This window comes from Sorex araneus, chromosome 3 (genome assembly GCF_027595985.1).
Source record: "Sorex araneus isolate mSorAra2 chromosome 3, mSorAra2.pri, whole genome shotgun sequence".
Taxonomy (NCBI): domain Eukaryota; kingdom Metazoa; phylum Chordata; class Mammalia; order Eulipotyphla; family Soricidae; genus Sorex; species Sorex araneus.
The window spans coordinates 8,926,196-8,945,989 of NC_073304.1; the positions used below are offsets into that span (position 1 = coordinate 8,926,196).

At 66.0% G+C, this 19,794-nt stretch overlaps 1 protein-coding gene across 2 annotated transcripts in view; it reads left to right on the forward strand.

Annotated features, from left to right (window-relative positions):
* Window positions 1-19,794, forward strand: part of ITPK1 (inositol-tetrakisphosphate 1-kinase) — an 82,335-nt gene that overhangs the window by 38,051 nt on the left and 24,490 nt on the right. For both annotated transcript variants that reach the window (XM_055130135.1, XM_055130136.1), the window contains exon 3: window positions 10,094-10,219. In XM_055130135.1, coding sequence (XP_054986110.1) covers window positions 10,094-10,219 — 126 coding nt within the window. The remainder of the gene's footprint in view (window positions 1-10,093; window positions 10,220-19,794) is intronic.

Below are 19,794 nucleotides of genomic sequence, written 5' to 3' on the forward strand. Positions count from 1 at the left end.
GACAGACAGATGCCAGACACGGACAGACCCTGGGTGTGGGCAGCCCCCAGCCCTGGGCACGGGGCCCCCTTACTGCATCCATATGCAGCCTCCCTTCTGTGGTTGTGATGGTGGGGGTCGCACGCCGGTGGGGGGCTTTGCTGTGGTCGGGGCTCCTGTGTGTCCGTTTCTGCCATGGCGGGGGGTTAGGGTCGACCTGCTGAGGATCAAGGGATTGCGGGAAGGGGGGCCGGGAGCCTGGATGCTCCCTGCCCCGCCACACCTGTTCCTATGGGCGGCTCAGACAGCCCTCCCTGGTGAGGTCCACTCGAGGGCAGGGGAGCCCCCTGGGTCCTCACTGGCCGGGAAGCCTGTTGTGGGCGTCTGGTTCCCCAGCGGTTGAGGGGAGCCATGCAGGCGTGCAGCGCCCGGGCGGACAGGGCCTCCCTCCCTCCCTTCCTGCCCGGTGGTCACTGGGCGTCAGGAGTGTTCCCGGGGCCAGAGGGCTGCTACCCTGCCTCCCGCTTCTGCCCGCCGCCGGGCTCAGGGTCTCGGGATGTGGCTGGTGGAGCCGGGCAGAGGGACCCGGCACCTCGCGGTTGGGGGGGCGGCGGGGAGGGTGAGGGCGCGTCCAGGGCCCCAGGGGCACCCGATGACTGAGGTGCGCTAGGCCCCGGGGATGGGGCACATGCCAGGAGCCGCTTGGCACTTCCAGTCCCTGTGGAAGGTTCTGGAAGGCACTCGCTCCAGTGTGAATGGGCCTGGGCGCTCCCAGGGAGGAAGGTTTCCTGGGTCAGAAGCAAGGGCTCTGCTCCCACTGAGCGCCCGGACGCTGCCTTTGGTCGGCTGCCGTGGGTGTTCCAGAACCTTCCTCCGCTCCTGAGGGAGGGAGGGGGCTGCAGCAGGGCATCTCCGGAGTCGTGGGCCTGGGGGACCCCCGGCTTCCTTCTCCCTCCTGGCCTTGAAAGGCCGGCCAGCCTCTCCCTCTCCCGGGCCGCACTGCCTGTCCACTCTGGCCTCCCATCCTCAGCCCCGGGCCCGCCTGCCTCTCCCCATCCTGTTCTAGATCTTTCTCTCCCCGGGTGCCTCCCGAGGGTCCTCCTGGCCTCCTCTCAGCCCAGCTGGCCACATGCCACAGTCCCCCTACTGTCCTCGTGGCTCAGTGGCCGTGGGCCCTGAGAGTGTAGACCTCGGGGACCAGAGCCTCCACCTCTTCCCTCCGGCCAGTTTCCTGGGAGGAGCACCCCACACCGCCGTGACCCATGTCCCACACCTGCCGTGACCTGTGTCCCACACCGCCGTGACCCCTGTTCCACCCACACCTGCCGTCTGCCGTGACCCGTGCCCCACACCTGCCGTGACCCGTGTCCCACACCTGCTGTGACCCCTGTCCCACACCTGCTGTCTGCCGTGCCCCACACCTGCCTGGCACTTCCTGGCCAGGGCTGGGGAGTCTGGGGGGTGGGGCTGTTGGGAACCGTGTGTGTGTGTGTGTGTGTGTGTGTGTGTGTGTGTACGTGCACTGTGTCTGTGTGTCTGTGTGTATCTGTGTGTCTGTGTATCTGTGTGTGTCTGTCTCTTGTGTGTCTCTGTGTCTGTGTATGTGTGTGTGTTCCCTGCTCTTGTCACTTCCCTGTGGTGGGTGGGGGGCGGGGGGCTCCATCGCTCGCAGCCAGCTGCTCCCATCCCTCAGCCGCGGCCGACACCGCGTGGCGGCCCCACATCCCCGGTCAGTCTCTCGCAGGCTGAGCTGCGGCCGCGTCCTGGCGTGAGACTCTGCCCACGCAGCCGTGTTGCCGGGAGCTCTGGGGTGATGCAGTCGGGTCTGGACGTGCGTGCTTGGCCTGTTGCCCGAGAACAGGTCAGGAGGGTTCCCGCCGGGGAGCTGTCGCCCTCAACGTGGTACTGCCCAGCACCTTTGCAGTGGTTTTTAAGCTGGGCTTTTCTTTTTGAGTATTTAAATAGAATTTTTTTTTTTTTAATACTGCTTCATTGACCTGTTAGCAAATCCCCGCCTGGCAGGGTACCCCCTGGAAGCGGATAAACAGAGGGAGGGCACTGCGTGAGCCTTCGCAGACATCTGACGGGGAATCGGGACGTTGTGGGAACTGGTGTTGCTGAGACGCTCTGAAGACGTACCCGGGCCGCGGTGGATTCTTCCCCCGTGCCCCGAGTGCCCCATGCCCTTCCGGGGAAAGCGGAGATTGAGGCGCGTTTGCTGTTGTCAGAAGACGGCCGTCCTGGCCGGGAACCGGGGCCCGGCTGGGGTGAAGGGCGCAGGGTCTGGGAGCAGACGTGGGGACCCCGGCTGGGGGGTCCCCTCTGGGCTGAGCTCTGGGAGACCCGGGAGGGGGCTGGGCCTCAGCTGGGCCTGTAAGTGCGTTGGACGGGAAGGGCGGGGGCAGTGCCTCGGAGGGGCCTCTCCGAGGGAGCGAGGGCTTCAGCCGTTGCTTACCTGCTGCCGGGAGCCCCTGGCACGCCCTCCTGCCCTCCCGCTCCTGTCCCCTCCCCAGACCCCCGGGGCAGGGCCCTCGCCATTGCTGGGTGCTCGTCCCCGACCACCCGGGGATCCTTCTCTTGCTGTGGGAAGAGCAGGCGGAGAGGCCAGCGAGGCTCTGAGACCTGAGGTTAGACCCAGAGGCCAAGGCGAGGTCAAGGGCAGGCTTCCTCCTGAGGCTGGGAAGGAATGTGTCTCCTCTGGCCCAACCCAGCTTCTGGTGTGCAGCCTGCCTTTTGACTCGAGACTGTGTGTGTGTGTGTGTGTGTGTGTGTGTCTGTCTGTCTGTCTGTGAGCTCGTGTAGGGGGTGTTGGGGATACCCAGAGTCCTCATGTTGGATTTGGGTCTCATCCTAACTCCACTTCTGCAGTGACCCCGTTTAAAGTAGGATCGCATTCTGAGGTGCTAGGGTTGTGTGTGTGTGGGGGGGCGCACAGTTCAATCCGTAGCAGGCCCATCTTGCTTTTCACACCGATTTTACCTGTATTGTTCCGCTTGGTTGTTGGAATGATCCGGAATGATCGCATTTATTGCCTAACTTCGTCCTCCAGAGTGTGGGGTCCCTGGGAACAGGGACGTTGGTTGTCTCGGTCTCAGCAGTGCCAGACACAAAATATCCGCTCAGAGTGACTACTGGATGGATGGAAGGCGGCTGAGCAGAGGGGTGAGTGGGTGGACGGATGGTAGTGGATGTTGGGTAGACGGGTGATAGACAGGTGAGGGGTAACTGATGCATGGGTGGATGGAGGCGTAGGTGGATGTGCAGAGGTGTGTAGGGGATGGGGGGATGGGGGTGGGCGGGTGAATGAGTGTGGACAGACGAGTGGGTGATGGAGGATAGATGGCCGGCTGGGGAGATGGATGGTAGCGGCTGGATGGGTGAGTGGATGGTTGGGTGGCTGACGGATAGATGATTGAATGAGTGAATGGATGAGTGGGTGACGGAGGCTAGATGGCCGGCTGGGGAGAGGGGGACATGAATGGATGAATGGGAAGCAGGCGTATGGGTGAATGGTTGGAGAGATGGATGGGTGGATGGAAAGATGGATGGACAGTTGAGTAGTGGCTGTGTGGGTGAGTGGGCGGATGGGTGGGTGGATGGGTAGCAGCTGTAGTGAGTGAATGGGTGATAGATGGATGACGGATGGATGGATAATGTAGGTGATGGATGACAGATGGGTGGCTAGCGGCTGTATGGAGAGTGGGTGGGTGAGGGGTGGGTGGATGGATAGTGACCGGTGAGTGGCTGGGTGGGTGACGGGTGGGTGCATGGCTAGTGGCTGTGTGGCAGGTGACTAAGACAGCCACACGCAGCAGGTAGTCGTGTCGTTGCACGTGGTTGTGCTCACCAGCCAGGGTCTAGCGAAAATGGTCACAGTAGAGAAGTGTGTGTGAGAGACCCACGGAGCAGTCGTCCTCTCTCTGAGACAGAGAGAGACAGGCTCGCCCTCCTCGTGTCCTCGTGCTTGCCGAGGCTGTCACCCAGGACCCGCGGCGCCCCTTTCCGTTCCCGAACGTTTTCTGGAGAGTTGCTGCTGAGTCGCGATGTCCGTCCCGTGCCCTGGGGGGGTGCTCTCCCCCTGCCGCGGCCACCTTGGCCAAGCGGATTGCTATGTAAGACACGCTGGCCGAGGGGGCCAGCTGGGACCCAGCGCTGCCTCTGGACGCCTCTGGGTGGCTGGGAGCCGGGCGCCGGTGGCAGGGAGAGAGCAGCCCGCCGCCGGGGTGAGCATGCCCGCCAGGAGCCCTGGTCCCCGTGCCGCCTCCCTCGCCCCCGTGCCTGGGCCCCTGAAGTCAGTTCTGTGGCTCCGAGCCTGCTCCTGCCTTGGCTCTGCACACACCCTGGGGCAGGGCCCCCCAGCAGGCTCCCCGCCAGCAGGATTCAGACCCCAGGAGCGGTGCTCCCCCAGGCTGCTCTAGGCCCCCACTAGCGTGGCTGAGAACACAGCCGTTGTGGGACCTCGGGGGTCTGTGTTTATTTGGGGGTTCCCCAGGGGTACTCGGGTTGCTGCTGGCTCGCTGCTGGCGGTTGCTCCCTGCAGTGCCCTGGTGATGTGCAGGGCTTGGCCCGGGCCTGTGCCCGCTGTGCTGCCCACGGGTGCCAGAGTCGCCGCTCTTCATTCCCCAGACCGAAGTCTGAGCAGATGTTTGTACTCTTTTTTTTTCTTTTTGGTCTTTTCTTAGTTCGTTGGAGCATATTATAGACATTTAAAAAGGAAAATTAGTCATTTGTGATGTGAGCTGCAAATTGGGAAATCCAGCGTCGTGCTGCGAGGTTTCTCTAAATTGTCTATAAATGATACCCGCAGTCCCGACGCGTTTCTTAAAGGCATGTAGGGGGATGTCGGGGGATGTCGGGGAAATTATAAGAATAAGCACAGAGAATGACAGCTAGCTCTGTATATTAAGCCATATAATGAAGCTACCATAATTCAAAGTGTGTATGTGGGAGGGGTGTGAGCATGTGGGTATGTATGTGGGTGTGAGGGGTGTGTGTCTGCACGCACGCAGTGGTGGGGTGTGTGTGCGTGCATGTGTATGTGGTGGGGTGTGTGTGTGTATGTGCACTTGTGTGTTCATGTGGTGGGGTATGTGGAGGTGTGTGTGCTCATGTGTATGGGGTGTGTGTGTGCGTGCGCGCATGTGTGTGTGTGTGTGTGTGTGTGTGTGTGGTGATGGTGGGGAGCTGACAGCTGCAGGACGGTGCCCATCCATGGAGTGGCCCAAAGAGAGCAAAATAAACCTGGGACCGGGACAGTATTTGCCTTTGAGGCAGGGTGAAAGTGGATCGTTGACCAGCGGCATCGGTGCATGGCCGGGTGGGCACGCCCGGGTGGCGGCTCCGCAGGCTGGTCCTCCTCTCCGCCAGCCTGTGATGCCCGGCCCCGAGCCCACAGGCCCCGCGGCAGGCTGGCAGCAGCCCACCCGGGCGGGGTCGCTCGGCCAGGGGCTCCGATCCCGCACCTCCGGAGTGAAGGGCCTCGGGGTGGCCGCTCTGGTGGTCCTGCCCCCAGACCGTAAGGGACCGCCCTTGGCCCGGCTCCATCCACAGCTGGCCTGTCCCCCCAGGGTCCCTCAGCCCCGCCCACTCCTGGTCCTTCCACACCGGCTTTGGGAACGAGTGGGCAGAGCAGACCCCACAGGGACACAGTTGTACGCTCTGAGCCCGGCGGGGGACGGCCTGGATCCCGAGTCTCTCCCCTTGGGGGCTGCGCGCCCCCCGCAGGCCACGGTCCAGCCTGGACCTCCATCGGCTCAAGCTGCAGCCAATCCTGTGCCCTGCGGTCAAATGCCCCTCCCAGGAAGTGACGCACCTGCCCGCTCATTGGCTAGAATCAGCCACAAGCTCCACCCCCAAGGGCAGTCTGGAACTGCTACCTCCCGCCTCCAGAAAGGGGGTCTCACCGCGGCCCGCCCCTCTAAGCAGAACCTGCCCCTCTGTGTGCCTGTCCTCGCTGGGCGGGTCCCCAGCCAGCAGGGTCTCGGGTGGCCCGGAGACCCCCGGTGTGGGTGAGATGGTGCCTGGTGGTTCTGTGGACGCGGTGCTGGGCCTTTCGGCCCGTTTATTGGACCCTCTGGGTCTCAGGGCCCGGACAGGTCTGTCCCTCCATTCCGCTCCGGACCGTGGCTGCCGAACACTGCACTCAGGCCCTTGCTTTGGGGCCCCCGAGCACTGCGGTCAAGTGCGCGCCACTTTCCAGCCCGTGGCAGCGATGCTGGTGGCTCAAAATTAGGAGTCACAGGAATCCTCGGTCGTCAGCGTTGCGTGGCTGTGGCGGCATGGGGGGGTCAGGCCCTGCAGCCCTGCCTGTCGCCATGCTGGTTGGAACGGGGACGGGGCAGGGAGTCTTTGTAAAGTTTTCCCTCCCCGGTTGGGGCAGAGGCCGATGGGGTGAGCATCCTGCCCCGCCTGCTGACCCCACGTGACCTCCCGCCTCTGCCCCCCCCCTGCAGGACACGGGGTGCCCCTTTGGAAGGCGGAGTGGGTCTCTGCCTGGGTCTTTGGATCCACCGAGCCCGCACTTCTCTGAGGCCGTCGTCCCCTGGGAGAGGCTCCAGACCCGACTCTCCCCCCCCCCCCCCCCGCCCCGGGAGAGACCAGATGACGGGCTGCTGCCGTGCCCAGACCTGAACTCTCCTGGCGGAGCCAGGGTGCTTCTGTGTGCGACTCGGTGCCCACTTGCCCGCCTCCCGGGCGTGTCTGCACCTGAGGGAGACAGAGTTCAGTTCTAGTCAAACGGTTGCAGTGGCGGCTGAGAACCAGTGCTCTGCAGGGTGGGTCGAGGGGGAGGGCGACCGGAGGAAGAGCCCTGGGTGCCCGCAGGATCTCGGGAGGTTGCGTGTTGTTGGCAGAGGGGCACTGTGCCCCCCTGATTCTCCCCAGGCCCCGCGCTGAGCTCCTTTGCCGCTGGCACACAGTGCTTCTCCCGCTGGGGCCCCGACCCCGCGCGTGGGGATGCCGTGGGTGCACTTCCCCGCGTCCCTGGGGACCGTCACCCACCCGCAGCCTCACCCCGGCAGCAGCGTGCGCCGAGGGGTCCACCAGCCCCGAGACCTTGGCTCTGCAGACTTAAGATGCTGGCCTAGACGGAAGCTCGCAGGGCCAGAGCGTCAGGGAAATTTCCACTGGGCAGCCCTGGTGCCAGCAGGAGGAAGAGGGAAATACAATAGCTGACATTTCTGGAGGGGGCCGTGGGCGAGAGACACCCCCGTCCTCTGCGTTCCTCCTTTCCTCCCCCCGGCCCCCGAGCTGGGCTCCAGACGCAGGATACCCGTGGGTGGGATGGTGGAGACTGCCCCCCCCCCCTTCTTCCTGCCTGCCTCTCTGGGGAGCAGGTTCGGGCTCAGCCCCCTCCCCAGGCACTCTGCCCCCTTCCCCCCCCCCCCTGCCTGTCAGCTGGCACTCAGCGGTCCCCAGACACCTCCTTGTGTTTGTTGGTGGGGGGGGTGCAGGTGGAGGTCCGGAGGGAAGAGGGGGAGTGGAGCCAGGCGTCCAAAAAGGGCGGGACTTCCGTGCCCCCCTTTTCCATCCCCGCCCCTCCTGGGGTCCACCTGCTGAAGCTTCCAAACCCCAAGCCCCTGAGATTTCCCTGGGGACTTCACACAGGTGGTGTGGTCTGTCTGTGCCTCAGTTTCCCCGTCCGGAGGACAGTGTCCCTCCCTCCCTCGCCCCTGTCCTCTCCTGCCATTCCGGACAGCCCCATCGGTGCTGCTCCGAGCCGTGTTCGTGGGCTGGGGGCCCCGGGAGAGCCACAGGCCCCTGAGAGAATGGACTGAACCAACGGAACAGCCCGCCCCCCCTGCTCGGGCGCCAGCCGAGGGGGTCCCCGCCCTTGGAGGGGGCGGACAGGAAGTGCCCGTCGGGGCTCCAGGGAGAGTTGCCCGTGTTTCCCCGGGGCCCGGCCGCCTCCCTGCGGGTGACACCTCTGAGGGGAGCTGTCCCCTGCTGCTTCCCCTCCCCCCTCCTCGTTGCCCCTCGGAGACTCGGGAGCCTGCGGGACCTCCCTTCTTGCCAAGGCTCCCCGGAGGGGCGGGTGAGGTGTAAGGAGCTGGCCAGCCGGGGGTGGGAGCCGGGCCGTAGCTGCGGCGGGTCTCCGGCGGCCTTCGGGGGCCTGTCCCCATCCCGTGTCCCGGGCGGGAGGGGACGGCTCGAGCCACGCCTGGTGGGGCGGAGGGTCTGTCTTTCAGAAGTCAGAGGTGACTTTGGGGCCACTGGGCTTCTGTGCGCCTTTGTCCCCCTCCGGCCGGCCCTCCCCGTTCTGGCCAGCCCTGCCGGCCCCGGGGACAGTGCGTCCTTGTCTCCGAGCCCCGGGCCTCGGGGGTGGCGTGGCTCGGGAGCAAGGCCACCCCCGCCCCTGCCCCCGGCTCTGGCTGCCTTTCACGGGGACGCCTGGTTCCTGGCTGAGGGGGACCGGTCAGACGGACCCTGGGCTCGGGGGAGGACAGCGTGTCCCTGGGAACGTTCCCTGCCGGGGTGGAGCGGGGACAGGAAACAAAGGGCCCGGGTGAGGTGCTCCGGCCCTCCTGGAGCGGGGCAACGCCCCCCCTCCCGCGGGCCCTCCCCGCGCGTCCCTTCTCGGAAGCACACGGGCTCGGAGTATGCCCCGAAGGCCAGAGCCCCTGGGCCCCCGCAGCGGCCTCCTGCACCCCCCAGTCTCCTCCTGTGGCCTGCGAGATCTGGGGGCTTCTGTGTGGAGGCTTGGGGGGCCTCTCACCAAGCCCAGGGCTCGCGTCCCATTCCCCCAGGTGTGGGACTCGTCTGTCCTGTTCACGGCGCCCTTCTCGGACCCGCGTTGGTGCCCCTGAGTGACACCCGCTCCTCCCGCCCCTCCCCCTCCCTCCCTCCTGGCTCTGTGCCTTCGTGTGTCCCAGGGAGCAGGGGCTGATGGGATCAGAGGGACCTTCCCTCCCCCTCCTGGGGCCAGGGAAACCGAGGCAGGGTGGGCTTATGCCCGAGCACCTTCCTGGCAGCCTGGCAGCTCATCCCGGCGCTGCTGCCGCTCTCCTTCCCTACCTCTCGGTGGCCGGGGCCTGACCCCCAGCCCCCCGCTGGGAGGACCCCGTCAGGGCGCCCCGATGAGGGGCCAGCGGGCTGGTCACCAGGGCAGGGCAAGGCCGGGATGTTGTTGTTGTTTCTAGGCGGGTTGGGGGGGCGGCAAGAGGGGCAGAGCAGGGGGAAGGCGTCGGCCTGGCGGGAAGCTGACCCTGCTTGAGGTTCCGTCCCCCCGGGTACGCCCAGGAGTCACCTCTGAGCACCGCCAGGGGCAAAACACAGCCCCGAAAACGGAGGGATGCGTGACCTCAGCGAGACGCGGCTGGGCTTCCGGAAGGCTCACGGATGGGGCGTGGGGAGGCTCTCGGGCCCTGCTCACACCGGGACCTGAGTTTGACCCTGGGCACAGCTGGGTGTGGCCCCAGTGACTCTGGCGTTACCCCCGCCTGCCTGCCTGGGCGACTGTCACTGGGAGTGGCCCCGCCTGCCGGGCACTGCTAAGGAGACCCCAAAACACCACAGACGCAGGGGCGGGCCCGGGCGGGCCGTGTCAGTGTCCCTGCGAGCTGCCCGCAGCCCGGCCCAAGGGAGCCTGGGGCAGGGCCTCCGGGGACAGACCCCGGGGACAGACCCCAGGCCGCTCTCAGCCTCCTGCTGGTGTGGGGATGCGGCCTGAGGCCGGGGCTCAAAGCCAGTGGGGCCACGGGGGCAGCTGCCTGGGCCCCAGCGCAGGCTCGGGACCTGGGTGGCTTCAGCCCGCGCCGCCCCTTGCCCTGTCCTCCCCCGTGACAGCAGCGCAGGGCGCTGGGGAGGGCTGAGCCGGGGACCCCCTGGTCTGCTGTGCTGGTGTGTGGGGTTCTGGCGCGGGAGGGGGGTGTTCTCTGCTCAGACTGAGGTGTGGGGCTGTGAGGTGCCCGAGGAGCCCCGGCCACCTGGTCACCCGGCTTAGAGCCTGGTGTCCGGGTGCGCTGGGGACACGCAGCGCCTGGCCGGGCGGGGCTCTCGGACCCGAGGGCCTCGTCCTGTTTCCCCCGGGCCCGGCCTTCCCCTCGCCCCTCTCTCTGCCCTGGCAGGGTGGGCACAGACCTGAGCTTTCTCTCCCCCCCGCCCGTGTCCACTGCAGCTGAACCTGAACCGGCCCATCGAGGAGCAGGGCCCCTTGGACGTCATCATCCACAAGCTCACCGATGTCATCCTCGAGGCCGACCAGAACGACAGCCAGTCCCTGGAGCTGGTGTACAGGTTCCAGGTGAGACCACCGCTGCTGCCTGCTGTCCCCGGGCCCCGGCTTGGGCACCTTCCTTCCGCCCCTGCTCCCTTCCCGGACACGCCTGAGTGCCCAGGGCCCCGCAGGGCCTGGACGTGACTCCCCCCTGCCCCCCGCCCGTCCATGTCCCTGTGTGCACCGGCCACCAGCAGTGGCCCTGAGCGGGCACACGCAGGAGAGGACCCCCCAGCCGTGCCTGGGCGGGGAGCCCCTCCTCTCTGCACCGTGACTGCGTGCAGGACCCTTCGCGGGGCTCAGGGATTTCCCGGGACCCCCTGCACCCCCCCCACCCCTGCTCACACACTGACTCGGCCTGTCCCCCCGCCGTCAGAGGGAGCGGTCAGGGAGACGCAGGCCCGCTAACCAGTTGGGGTCGGGCTGTCACCGGCGTGGGGGGTGCTGGCGCCCCCACTTCCAGGCCGTGGAGCTGGGGGAGGTGACGTCCGTGTCTCCCCTTCAGGATGAAGGGGCTCTCCGACCCCCGACGGCATTTCCTTCCCGTGTGTTCAGGGTCGTGCCTCCCCCTCCCCCCACCCCCGTGCCCATGGTGGCTGCCTGGGGGGCTCGCGGGCTGCAGGCCGTGGAGAGGCGTGTGCTGCGAGCCCCTCTTTTCTTCCCAGGGCTGTGTGGGCTCCTCGAAGTTGGGGGGATCCACGCGTCAGCAGCGCTTCCCCGGGTCTCTGCTTCCTCTGCAGTCGGGGGCACTGGGGGAGGGCGGGCTGTTCCACGCCGGGTCCTCCGTCCCTCGCCCCCCGGCTCCCGGGTAAAGGGTGGCAGCCCCCAGCCAGCAGGTGCCCTGGTGGGTGAGCGGGAGCAGACCCCCCTCCCTGCCCGGGGTCCCTGCCGCCCGGGCACACTGCCCGTGGGAGGGCCAGCAGCGGGCAGAGCCTGCGCCCCTCTGCGTGGGGGGCAGCCGCGGGGGGAGGCTCTCTGGGGAGGTACTGGCCGGGCCCCTGGAGCCCGTCCCACCCAGGGCGCCCACACCCAGCCCGCCCTCGGGGACGCCCTGGGTGGCCGCGGGGTGACCTCCCAGGCCCGGCTCCCTCTCGCGGATCCATTTTCACGGCCCGTCTCTGCCCCGGCCCAGCGGATATCTGATAAGGCACCGCGTTTCCTCTTTCGGGAGGAAAACAATTCTTTGGGGAGAAGGGTGACGGGCCGCACGTTTCACGGGGCCCCCAGAAGACAGGCGGCGGGGAGGGGGCAGGTGGGGGGCGCCGCAGGGGGAGGGTGGGGAGGGGCCTGTGCTGGCCGTGGGCCCGGCCTGTTTGCCTTCAGGACGAACGTGGGATTTGGGTCCAGAGCCAGATGGGGACAGGCTGACAGGCCACCCTCCCCCATTATTTCCCCGATTCCTGCTTCAGTGTTTGTTCCTCACCGCCGTGCCAGGGAGCGAGCACGGGCCAGGCTGGTGCCCTCCTGCCGAGCCCCGCCCCCGGTCAGCGGTGATGACCCGGGGATCTGTGGGTAGTGGGTGGGGGGGGGTACTGGGGCACCCAGCAGGGGACCGGGCACCCAACGCCATCTCCAGCCTGGGTTTCTGAGACGCCCCATGGCCGTGAAGCCTCCCGCCCAGCGGGGTGCCCTGGTCACACCCCGTCCTGCTGGCGGGGAGGGGCCTTCTGGGGGCCCCGTGGATGGGTTGGGGGCGGGCTGGGCCAGGCTGGTTGGAGCGCCTCTAAAGCTGTTGTCATGGGAACGTCTCCCCCCGGCTGGCGTTGGCTTCGGGTTTGGAGAACGGGCCTCAGGGGGGCTTGGCTCGGAGACTTCACCGGGGTGATCCAGAGGTTTGCTCGTGCCCGGGACACCTCTCAGGAGTCACGTCTGGGCAAAGGCCCCTCTGGGCTCTCCGGGGGGTGGGGGCCACCTCGGGGACACAGAGCCTGTTGCTGTGCCTCCAGGTCGCCAGGCTCCTAGCGGGGTCTTCCTAGGTGCCCCCCGAGGGAGCTTAGAAGGAGGTTGAGCCCTAGACTGCGCCTGCCGCTGAGAGGATGTGCCTTGTCCCCGGGTGGCCCCTCAGCCCCTTCCCTGAGCTGCGACAGTCTGCACAGACCAGGGGCACAGGGCAGCCGGGGGACCTGGGGTTGGCCGCCCGGCCCTGCGGCCAGACCCACAGACCCAGGTGCTCCGCTCACAGCCCCTCTGCACCCCCGCAACCCCTGCACCCCCGCTCACAGCCCCCCCGCGCCCCCCACACCCCCACACCCCCGTGCCCCTGCACCCCCACTCTCAGCCCCCTACGCCCCCCCGCACCCCCGCTCTCAGCCTCCAAACTCCGAACCCCCGCACCCTCGCTCACAGCCTCCCTGCGCCCCCCGCTCACGGCCCCCCGCACCCCTGCACCCCCGCTCTCAGCCCCCCGCGCCCCTACTCTCAGCCCCAGACCCCCAGCACCCTCCTGCTTTCAGCCCCCATGCCCCCGCACCCCCTGCACCCCCGCTCTCAGCCCCCCCTCACCCCCGCTCTCAGCTCTTCACTGCCCCCATCCCCCCCCCCGCTCACAGCCCCCCTGCGCCCCCACCCCCCTGCTCTCAGCCCCCGTGTAGGGAGCCATCTTACAGAGCTGAGCTCTTACCGTCTAGTCAAGCGGAGGCTGCTTGGGATTCCTGTGACACCCCCGGAACCCCGCTCTCGGCCCCCTTGTACCCCCACCCCCTGCATCCCCCGCTCTCAGCCCCCCGTGCCCTCGTACCCCCCCTCACAGCCCCCCGCACCCCCGCTCTCAGCCCCCCACACCCCCGCTCTCAGCCCCCCTGCGCCGCACACATCCTGACCTACAGCCCCCTGACTCCTCGCGTTTCTTGGCTTCCGGCCCCGTGCCCTGCGTGTCGTGGCCAGGTGTTAGCATGTGTCGTGACCACAGAGGGCTGGCCCTTCTCTCTCCACTTGGGGGGTGTCGCACGTGTCCCCCTTGGTGAGCTGGCGGCTGGGTCAGCCCTGCAGACGGCTGCCACGTGCTTGGAGGTGACGGGGCATGGCGGGTTGGTCTGCCGTGGGCGCCTGGGGTCAGGGCGTGAACCAAAACTTGGCGGGGTCACGGGCAGACTCAGGGCCTGCTGTGTGTCTGCATGTCTGTGTGTGACTGTGTGTCTGCATGTGTCTGTGTGACTGTGTGTGCTGGTTTCTGTGCAAATGACTCTGTGTGGCCTTTGTATGTGTGTATGTTAGTGCATCAGGTGTGACTGCGTGTGTGACTGAGTGTGTGTGGCCTCTTACGCATGCATGTAGCCGTGCGTGTGTTTCTGAGGGCTGCAGCCAGTGGTCACTGGTCAGGCTGCCGAGGCCGCGGTGACCCTACCCAGAGCTCTCCCTTGCCAGGGGTAGCGGGTGTGGGTTCCGGCTCCTGCCCCACGGCCTGTCTCACTCAGACCCAGCGCGCGGGGGGTGTGCGCTGTGCCGGGGCTGGTGTGGCCCACGGGGCGTGCTCTTTCCTGGGTAGGAGGCTTGAGCCCACCACTCACTGCTTTGGAGCCCCCAGCCCGTCGCGCGGGCGCCCTCGGGCACCATCTTACCTGCTCTTGGCCGCCGCGCCAGTGGAAAGGGGACCCCGTCTCCCTGCCCCCGGGCGCCCAGGCCGCTGACCACGGGGCGTGGAGGGTGTTGCGGGACTGGGCCGCGCGCCCCTCCCACGCACCCCTCCCACGCGGCCCCTCTCCTCCCCAGGGCAGCTGTCGGGATGTGCGGGCCCCGCAGTTGCCGTCAGGAAGCTGCTGCCCCTGGCCCCTCTGCTCTCCCCGGCTGTGTCAGCAGCTGCTGACGGGGATTCTCCCGGAGCTGCAGGAGCCCTCGGGCGCATCTGGCGGGGGCTCGTGGGCCTGCGCAGGGGGGCTGTGTTCAGGCAGCAGGGCGCCCAGTGCCGCTAGGGGCCCCTCCCAGAGCGGTGTCCGCGAGTGCCGCTGTCAGTGGTGAGCCCCTTCCCTGCGCACGGGGGGTAGTTCGGGGCCCAGCCGGCAGCTGCACCCTGGACACCCATTCTCCCTGCGGGGAGCCCGGCCCCTCCTCCCTGGCCTGCCGCAGAGCTGCCCAGGGGAGCTGGGCCCCCCCACCCCCAGCCTTCCAGCCTGGCACGGGCCCTTACCTCACAGGGTCTGCATCGATCTGCGAGGTTGAGTCACCCGTTGGCGTGTCTGACCGAGCACCGTCCATCTGCCAGGACCCACCCATAAAAGACAGTAAGGGCAGGAGAGCTGGCAGGCAGAGTCTCCTCAGGGAGGGTGTGTGTGTGTGTGTGTGTGTGTGTGTGTGTGTGTGTACAGGTATATGCATCTGAGTGTGTGCATCTGTTGCATGCATGCACATTTGTCTGTACGCATGTGTATTTTTGAGCATGAGTGTGTGCACGTGTGTCTGAGCGCATGTGTGTGCATGTGTGGGTGTGGGTGTGTCTGCATGTGTACGTGTGTATGTGTGTGCACGTGTCTCTGTGTGTCTGTGTGCGTGTGTCTTGAGTGAGAGTGTGTGTGTGTTGGCAGGCAGGACTGAGAGCTAGGGAGACACAAGGGCCCTCGGAAGGGGAGAGAAGCGTGGTGTGTAATCACAGTGAGTTCCAGAAACAGAAACTCAAGGCCCATATCCTGGGAGGTCCCGGGCAGCCCATCCCGGGGCTGTGGGAGCCTGGGGGGCCGTTGGGGCTGTGGCTGGGGCGCGGCACCTGACACAGGGCAGAGGGCAGAGGTGGGGCGTCTGGGCGGGGGGGGCTCGCTGGCTCTGGCTGCAGGGTGCTTGGCTGCACAGCGTCAGGGGGAGAGGTGCGCTGCCCCCCGAGTGCCCTGGGGCACATGCAGGCGGGGGAGGGCGAGACTGGACCCCCCATTTCACTCGGCTCAGCTGTGTGGGCTGCCCCGGGGTCCCCACCGGGAAGGGCTGTCTTGTTCCTGCCGGTCGGCAGCCCCCCTGGCCCCTCAGCCCTGGAGGCTGTGCGTGGCGGTGGGGTCCAGGGGCTGGGTGCCCGCCGGCCTCTTGCAGGAAGGTGGAGAAGGTGCCAGTTGGGTGCCGGAGGGTGGGGAGGGGGTCTCGGCCCTGGCGTCCTGCTCCCCGGGTTGGGCCGAGATGGTTTTCCATCTGGTTCCCCTGCCCACTCCGGGCCTCTGGGTGCTTGGCGCGCCCCTCGCCCGTGCCCGGCCCAGAACGAGGCCCCCGTGCCCCCGAACCCGCGGTCGGCTGGGGGCTGTTTGGGAAGCGACCTCCGCCCGTCCTCCACCTGTGAGGCGGGTGCTGGGGCTGGTGGGTGAGGCCGTGCGGGTGGGCCTCGGCGTGGTGCACACGTGGGGGATGCCGAGACGGGGGGACCCAGGAAGGCGGGCTGCGCCTGCCCCTCTGACGCGGCACGTCCCCGTGTCTGGCCTCCTGCCCGCCGCCCGCAGGGCTGTGTCCGTCCGCTCCTGGAGGTGTTGCTAATCGGTTCGCTCTGGCGCCGGGTGTTCTGGCGAGTGCCGGTGCTGGCGCTGCTTCCCGAGGGCGGCCTGGACCAGGCTCCGCCGGACTCGGGCTCCGCGGCTGTGGCCGGCATGCCCGGCTTCCCCTTTCTCCCGACCTGCCGCCCGGCTCCTGGCGTCCCAGCTCGGAGGCTGAATAACCCGCTGGCCGGGCGCCCGTTGATGGTAATTTTCCTTCCGCCTCCTGTGCCAAATCCGTGGTGGCGTCGTGCCCAAGATCAGGCAGCGGCTTGGTGCTCCCGCATCCGCCGTACCCAGCACACAACCTGCTGGCCGACCCTGCTGCTGACCCAGGCGGGCCCTGGCCTTCCCGCGCCCTCCCTTGGCCTGGCGCTCACTGGCCGGCGCTGCACCGGCCCTCCTTCCCGGGGACCCTGCTGCCGTCGGAGCAGGTCCACTCCCCTTGACTGGCCGTCTCCAGCCGGCCCTGGGCTTTCACGCTGCCCCCCTTGGCCTTCCCAGCCCAGACTGTGCCTTTGCCGTCCTCTGCTCTCGGTGACCCTCTGCAGAACCCCCCACCCCGGCCACAGCTTCCCCTGACTCTGCACGGGCCAGGGCGCCCTGCTCCCACCACCTGCTCAGTCACCCCGGTAAAGGTGAGCAGCCTGTCACTGTCCCATGGCTGGTGGTGGCCCCTGGAACCATTGCTGCAGGCACATGGCACGTACACACACGCGAGTACACGTGTACACACAGTACATATGTACACATGCACACACATGCACACATGTATGCACGTGTGCGGCATGCACACAAGCACATATACACACATTTGTGCACATGTGTGCATACATGCACACATGCACACACACATATGTGCGTGCGTGCACACACAGGCACATATGTAGACACAGACATGCCCAGGAACGTGCACTGTTAGCTGCACACGTAGGCATGCACACACACAGCAGGCATGCATGCTCATAGGCAAGCATGCCGATGCATACATGCACACAGGTCCATGTACACACAAGCACACATGCACATAAGTTCACATACACGTAGGTACACGCACACGCATCCCGGTGCCCAGGCGGGACCGTCATCGTTGATCCTCCTGCCTCAGCCTCTCGCCCCACTGTCCCACACCCACCCCTGGGTGTCAGGCCGTGAGGACTAGGAGCCTCCTGGCTTCCCCCTACCCCTGCATGAGAGGGCGCCCCGGAAGGTCTGGGATTGGACCTTGTGCCCGGGGCAGCCAGGAGGCGGTGGTGCCGAGTACACCCGGGCACCCCTTTCCCATCAGCCCCGGCTGTGACTTGGTTGCTATTTGGGGCCACCCCCGTGGTGCCCCGGGGCTGACTCCTGGCTCTGTGCTCAGGATCACTCCTGGCGGGGCTTGGGGGACCGTGTGGGGTGCTGGGAATTGAACCTGGGTTGGCAGGTGCCTTACCCGCTCTACTGTGGCCCCTGCCGCCTGCACGGCTGGTCCTCCCGTGGGTGGAGGAGCTTCCCCTGGCCTCCCTGGCCCTCCCCGCCGAGAGGCAGGCAGCCAAGTTCCTCCCGAGACAGGCGTGTCTGCTCCCCAGCCCCGGGGCCAGCTCCTGAGTTAGACCCTCCCCAGACCTTCGCGGCCTTGGCGGCCTCCTTGGCAGGGACGGCCGTGCCTCGGGGGAGGGGGAAGGAATCACGCACTGCGTTGGGTTTCCTGCCCCAGAATCAGTCTGTGCTGCAGGCTGGAGGCCCAGAGAGCTGCAGGGCCTGAGGAGGGCCGGTCGCCCTGTCCCAGGGCTGCCCGCGGGTGGCACCGAAGCACTGAGGAATGTGCCCTGTCATGGGGGGACGATGGCCCTGGCCCTTTGCACGGGGAGCGCTGCCAGGGGTGAGTCAGCCCCCGCCCTGCCCGTGCCCCCGAAGCGGCAGTAAAAGCAGAGTGTGTGTTCTGAGCAGCGCGGCCGTTTCCCACACCGCGATGCCCGGTGACTCAGGGGACAGCCCCACCCCGCGCTCTCGGTGCCTCCTTCTCCTCCCCGCTGCACCCGCAGGCCCCGCGTCCCTGCCCCAACGCTCCCGTGCCCGGGTGCCCGCCCAGAGCCGGGCAGGCCTGCCTCGCCTGCATGTCCTGGCTGCTGAGGACGCGTCTCTCGACAGCTTCTCTGCCAGGGGGCTGCTCTGTCTTGCTCTGCAGGAGCCGTAGCTGCCCCCGGGGCAGGCCTGGGGGGCGGGGGCAGGGCAGGGACACTCTTTGCCCCGGGCTCTGCTGCCCAGGACAGGGACAGTCTTTGACCGTCGGGTCGATGCTCCTGCCCCCAGGGGCCGCCTGCTGTTCCTGGCCTGCGCGGCTCCAGCCCCGAGCGCTCCGACCAGCGACCAGCGGGCGGCCGCGTCCACTCCAGCACAGACCCACCCGGAGAGGCGGCTCTGAGAAGGGGGCCTTGCCCTTGCTCTTCATTTTCTTTTTTTCCTCCTTTTTTTGGGCACACCCAGCGATGCTCAGGGATTGCTCTTGGCTCTCTGCACTCAGGAATGACTCCTGGCGGTGCTCGGAGATGCACCGATCTGGGGATCAAACCCAGGTCGGCCGTGTGCAAGGCAAAGGTCCTCCCACTGTCCGATCGTTCCGGCCCTCTTTTTGTTTCTTTTCTCCTTCCTTCCTTCCTTCCTTCCTTCCTTCCTTCCTTCCTTCCTTCCTTCCTTCCTTCCTTCCTTCCTTCCTTCCTCCCTCCCTCCCTCCCTCCCTCCCTCCCTTCTTCCCTTCCTCTTTTCCTCCCTCCCTCCCTTCCTCTTTCCCTCCCTTCTTCCTTTCTGACTTTTTGGGTCACACCCAGCGGTGCTCAGGAGTTGCTTCTGGCTCTGCACTCAGGAATTACTCCTGGATGTGCTTTGGGGACCCTATGGGATGCCACGGATCAAACCTACTATACTGTCACTCAGGTCCTTTGTCTTGCTTTTTTTGATTGTGACGTGGGCGTCCGGAGCTAGGAAACCATGGTCTTGTGCACGGTCGTGCGGATTCCTGCCAGTGATCGTTTCCTCCCGTGTATCTTGTTGTTAGAGTTCTTTACTCGGACCTGACTTGGGGTTCTTACTTTCAAAGAAAGTGTGTGACCGCCTTTTTTTATTTTTAAGAAGAAAGGCATGCTTTTTTTTTTTTTTTTTTGCCTTTTTTGGGTCATGCCCAGCGATGCTCAGGGGTTACTCCTGGCAGTGCTCGGGGGACCATATGGGATGCTGGGAATAGAACCCGGGTCGGGCGCATGCAAGGCAGATGCCTTACCCACTATGCTATAGCTTCGGCCCCCGAACAGCATGATTTTGTTTTTCATTTTTCAGTTGAATCACTCTGAATGACAAAGTTGGAAAGATACCTTTGGTTGTTTCAGGCATGTGTCGTTCCAGCAGCAGCCCCTACACCAGTGCCCGCGACCCTCCACCGGTCTCCCCAGTTTGCCTCCACCCCCAGCCTGCCTCTGTGGCAGAACTTTTCCCCGCCCCCATTATCCTCGGGTTCCCTTCCCTAACTGCCCCCTCACCCCTGCCCCAGGGCCAAGCTTCCTCCTGGGGACCTATCCTGCTCTTCATTCCTGTTGCCATGGGGCGTTTGACACTCCCTGTGAGGTTTCTTCGTCCTGTTCCTCTCCCTCGGGCCCATCGCACTTTCCAGATTTGCAGCAAATTGCATGGCTTTGTCTCCTCTGAAGGCTGCATAGTATTCCACTGTGCCTGTGTATACGTGTGCATAGTCTTTTTTTTTTTCTTTTTGGGTCACACCCGGTGATGCACAGGGGTTACTCCTGGTTCTACACTCAGGAATTACTCCTGGCAGTGCTCAGGGGACCATATGGGATGCTGGGATTCGAACCCGGGTCAGCCGCGTGCAAGGCAAACGCCCTACCCGCTGTGCTATCGCTCCAGCCCTGTGCATAGTCTTTTATTGTGCATGTTTCTCTATCCTGTCATCTGTTTGTGGGTGTTTGGGTGGTTCCCTGCTTTGGATGTTGTGCACAGAGCTGCCATGAACGCAGGTGTGCAAAGGTCTTTTCTGGTTCGTGCTTTGGGGCTCCCGGGTGTATTCCCAGGGTGGAGTTGCTGGGTGGTAGGGACGCCAGGTCCTTGAGACTTCGTTCGGGGTCTTTTTTTTTTTTTTTTTGAGTCACACCCAGCGATGCTCATGGGTTACTG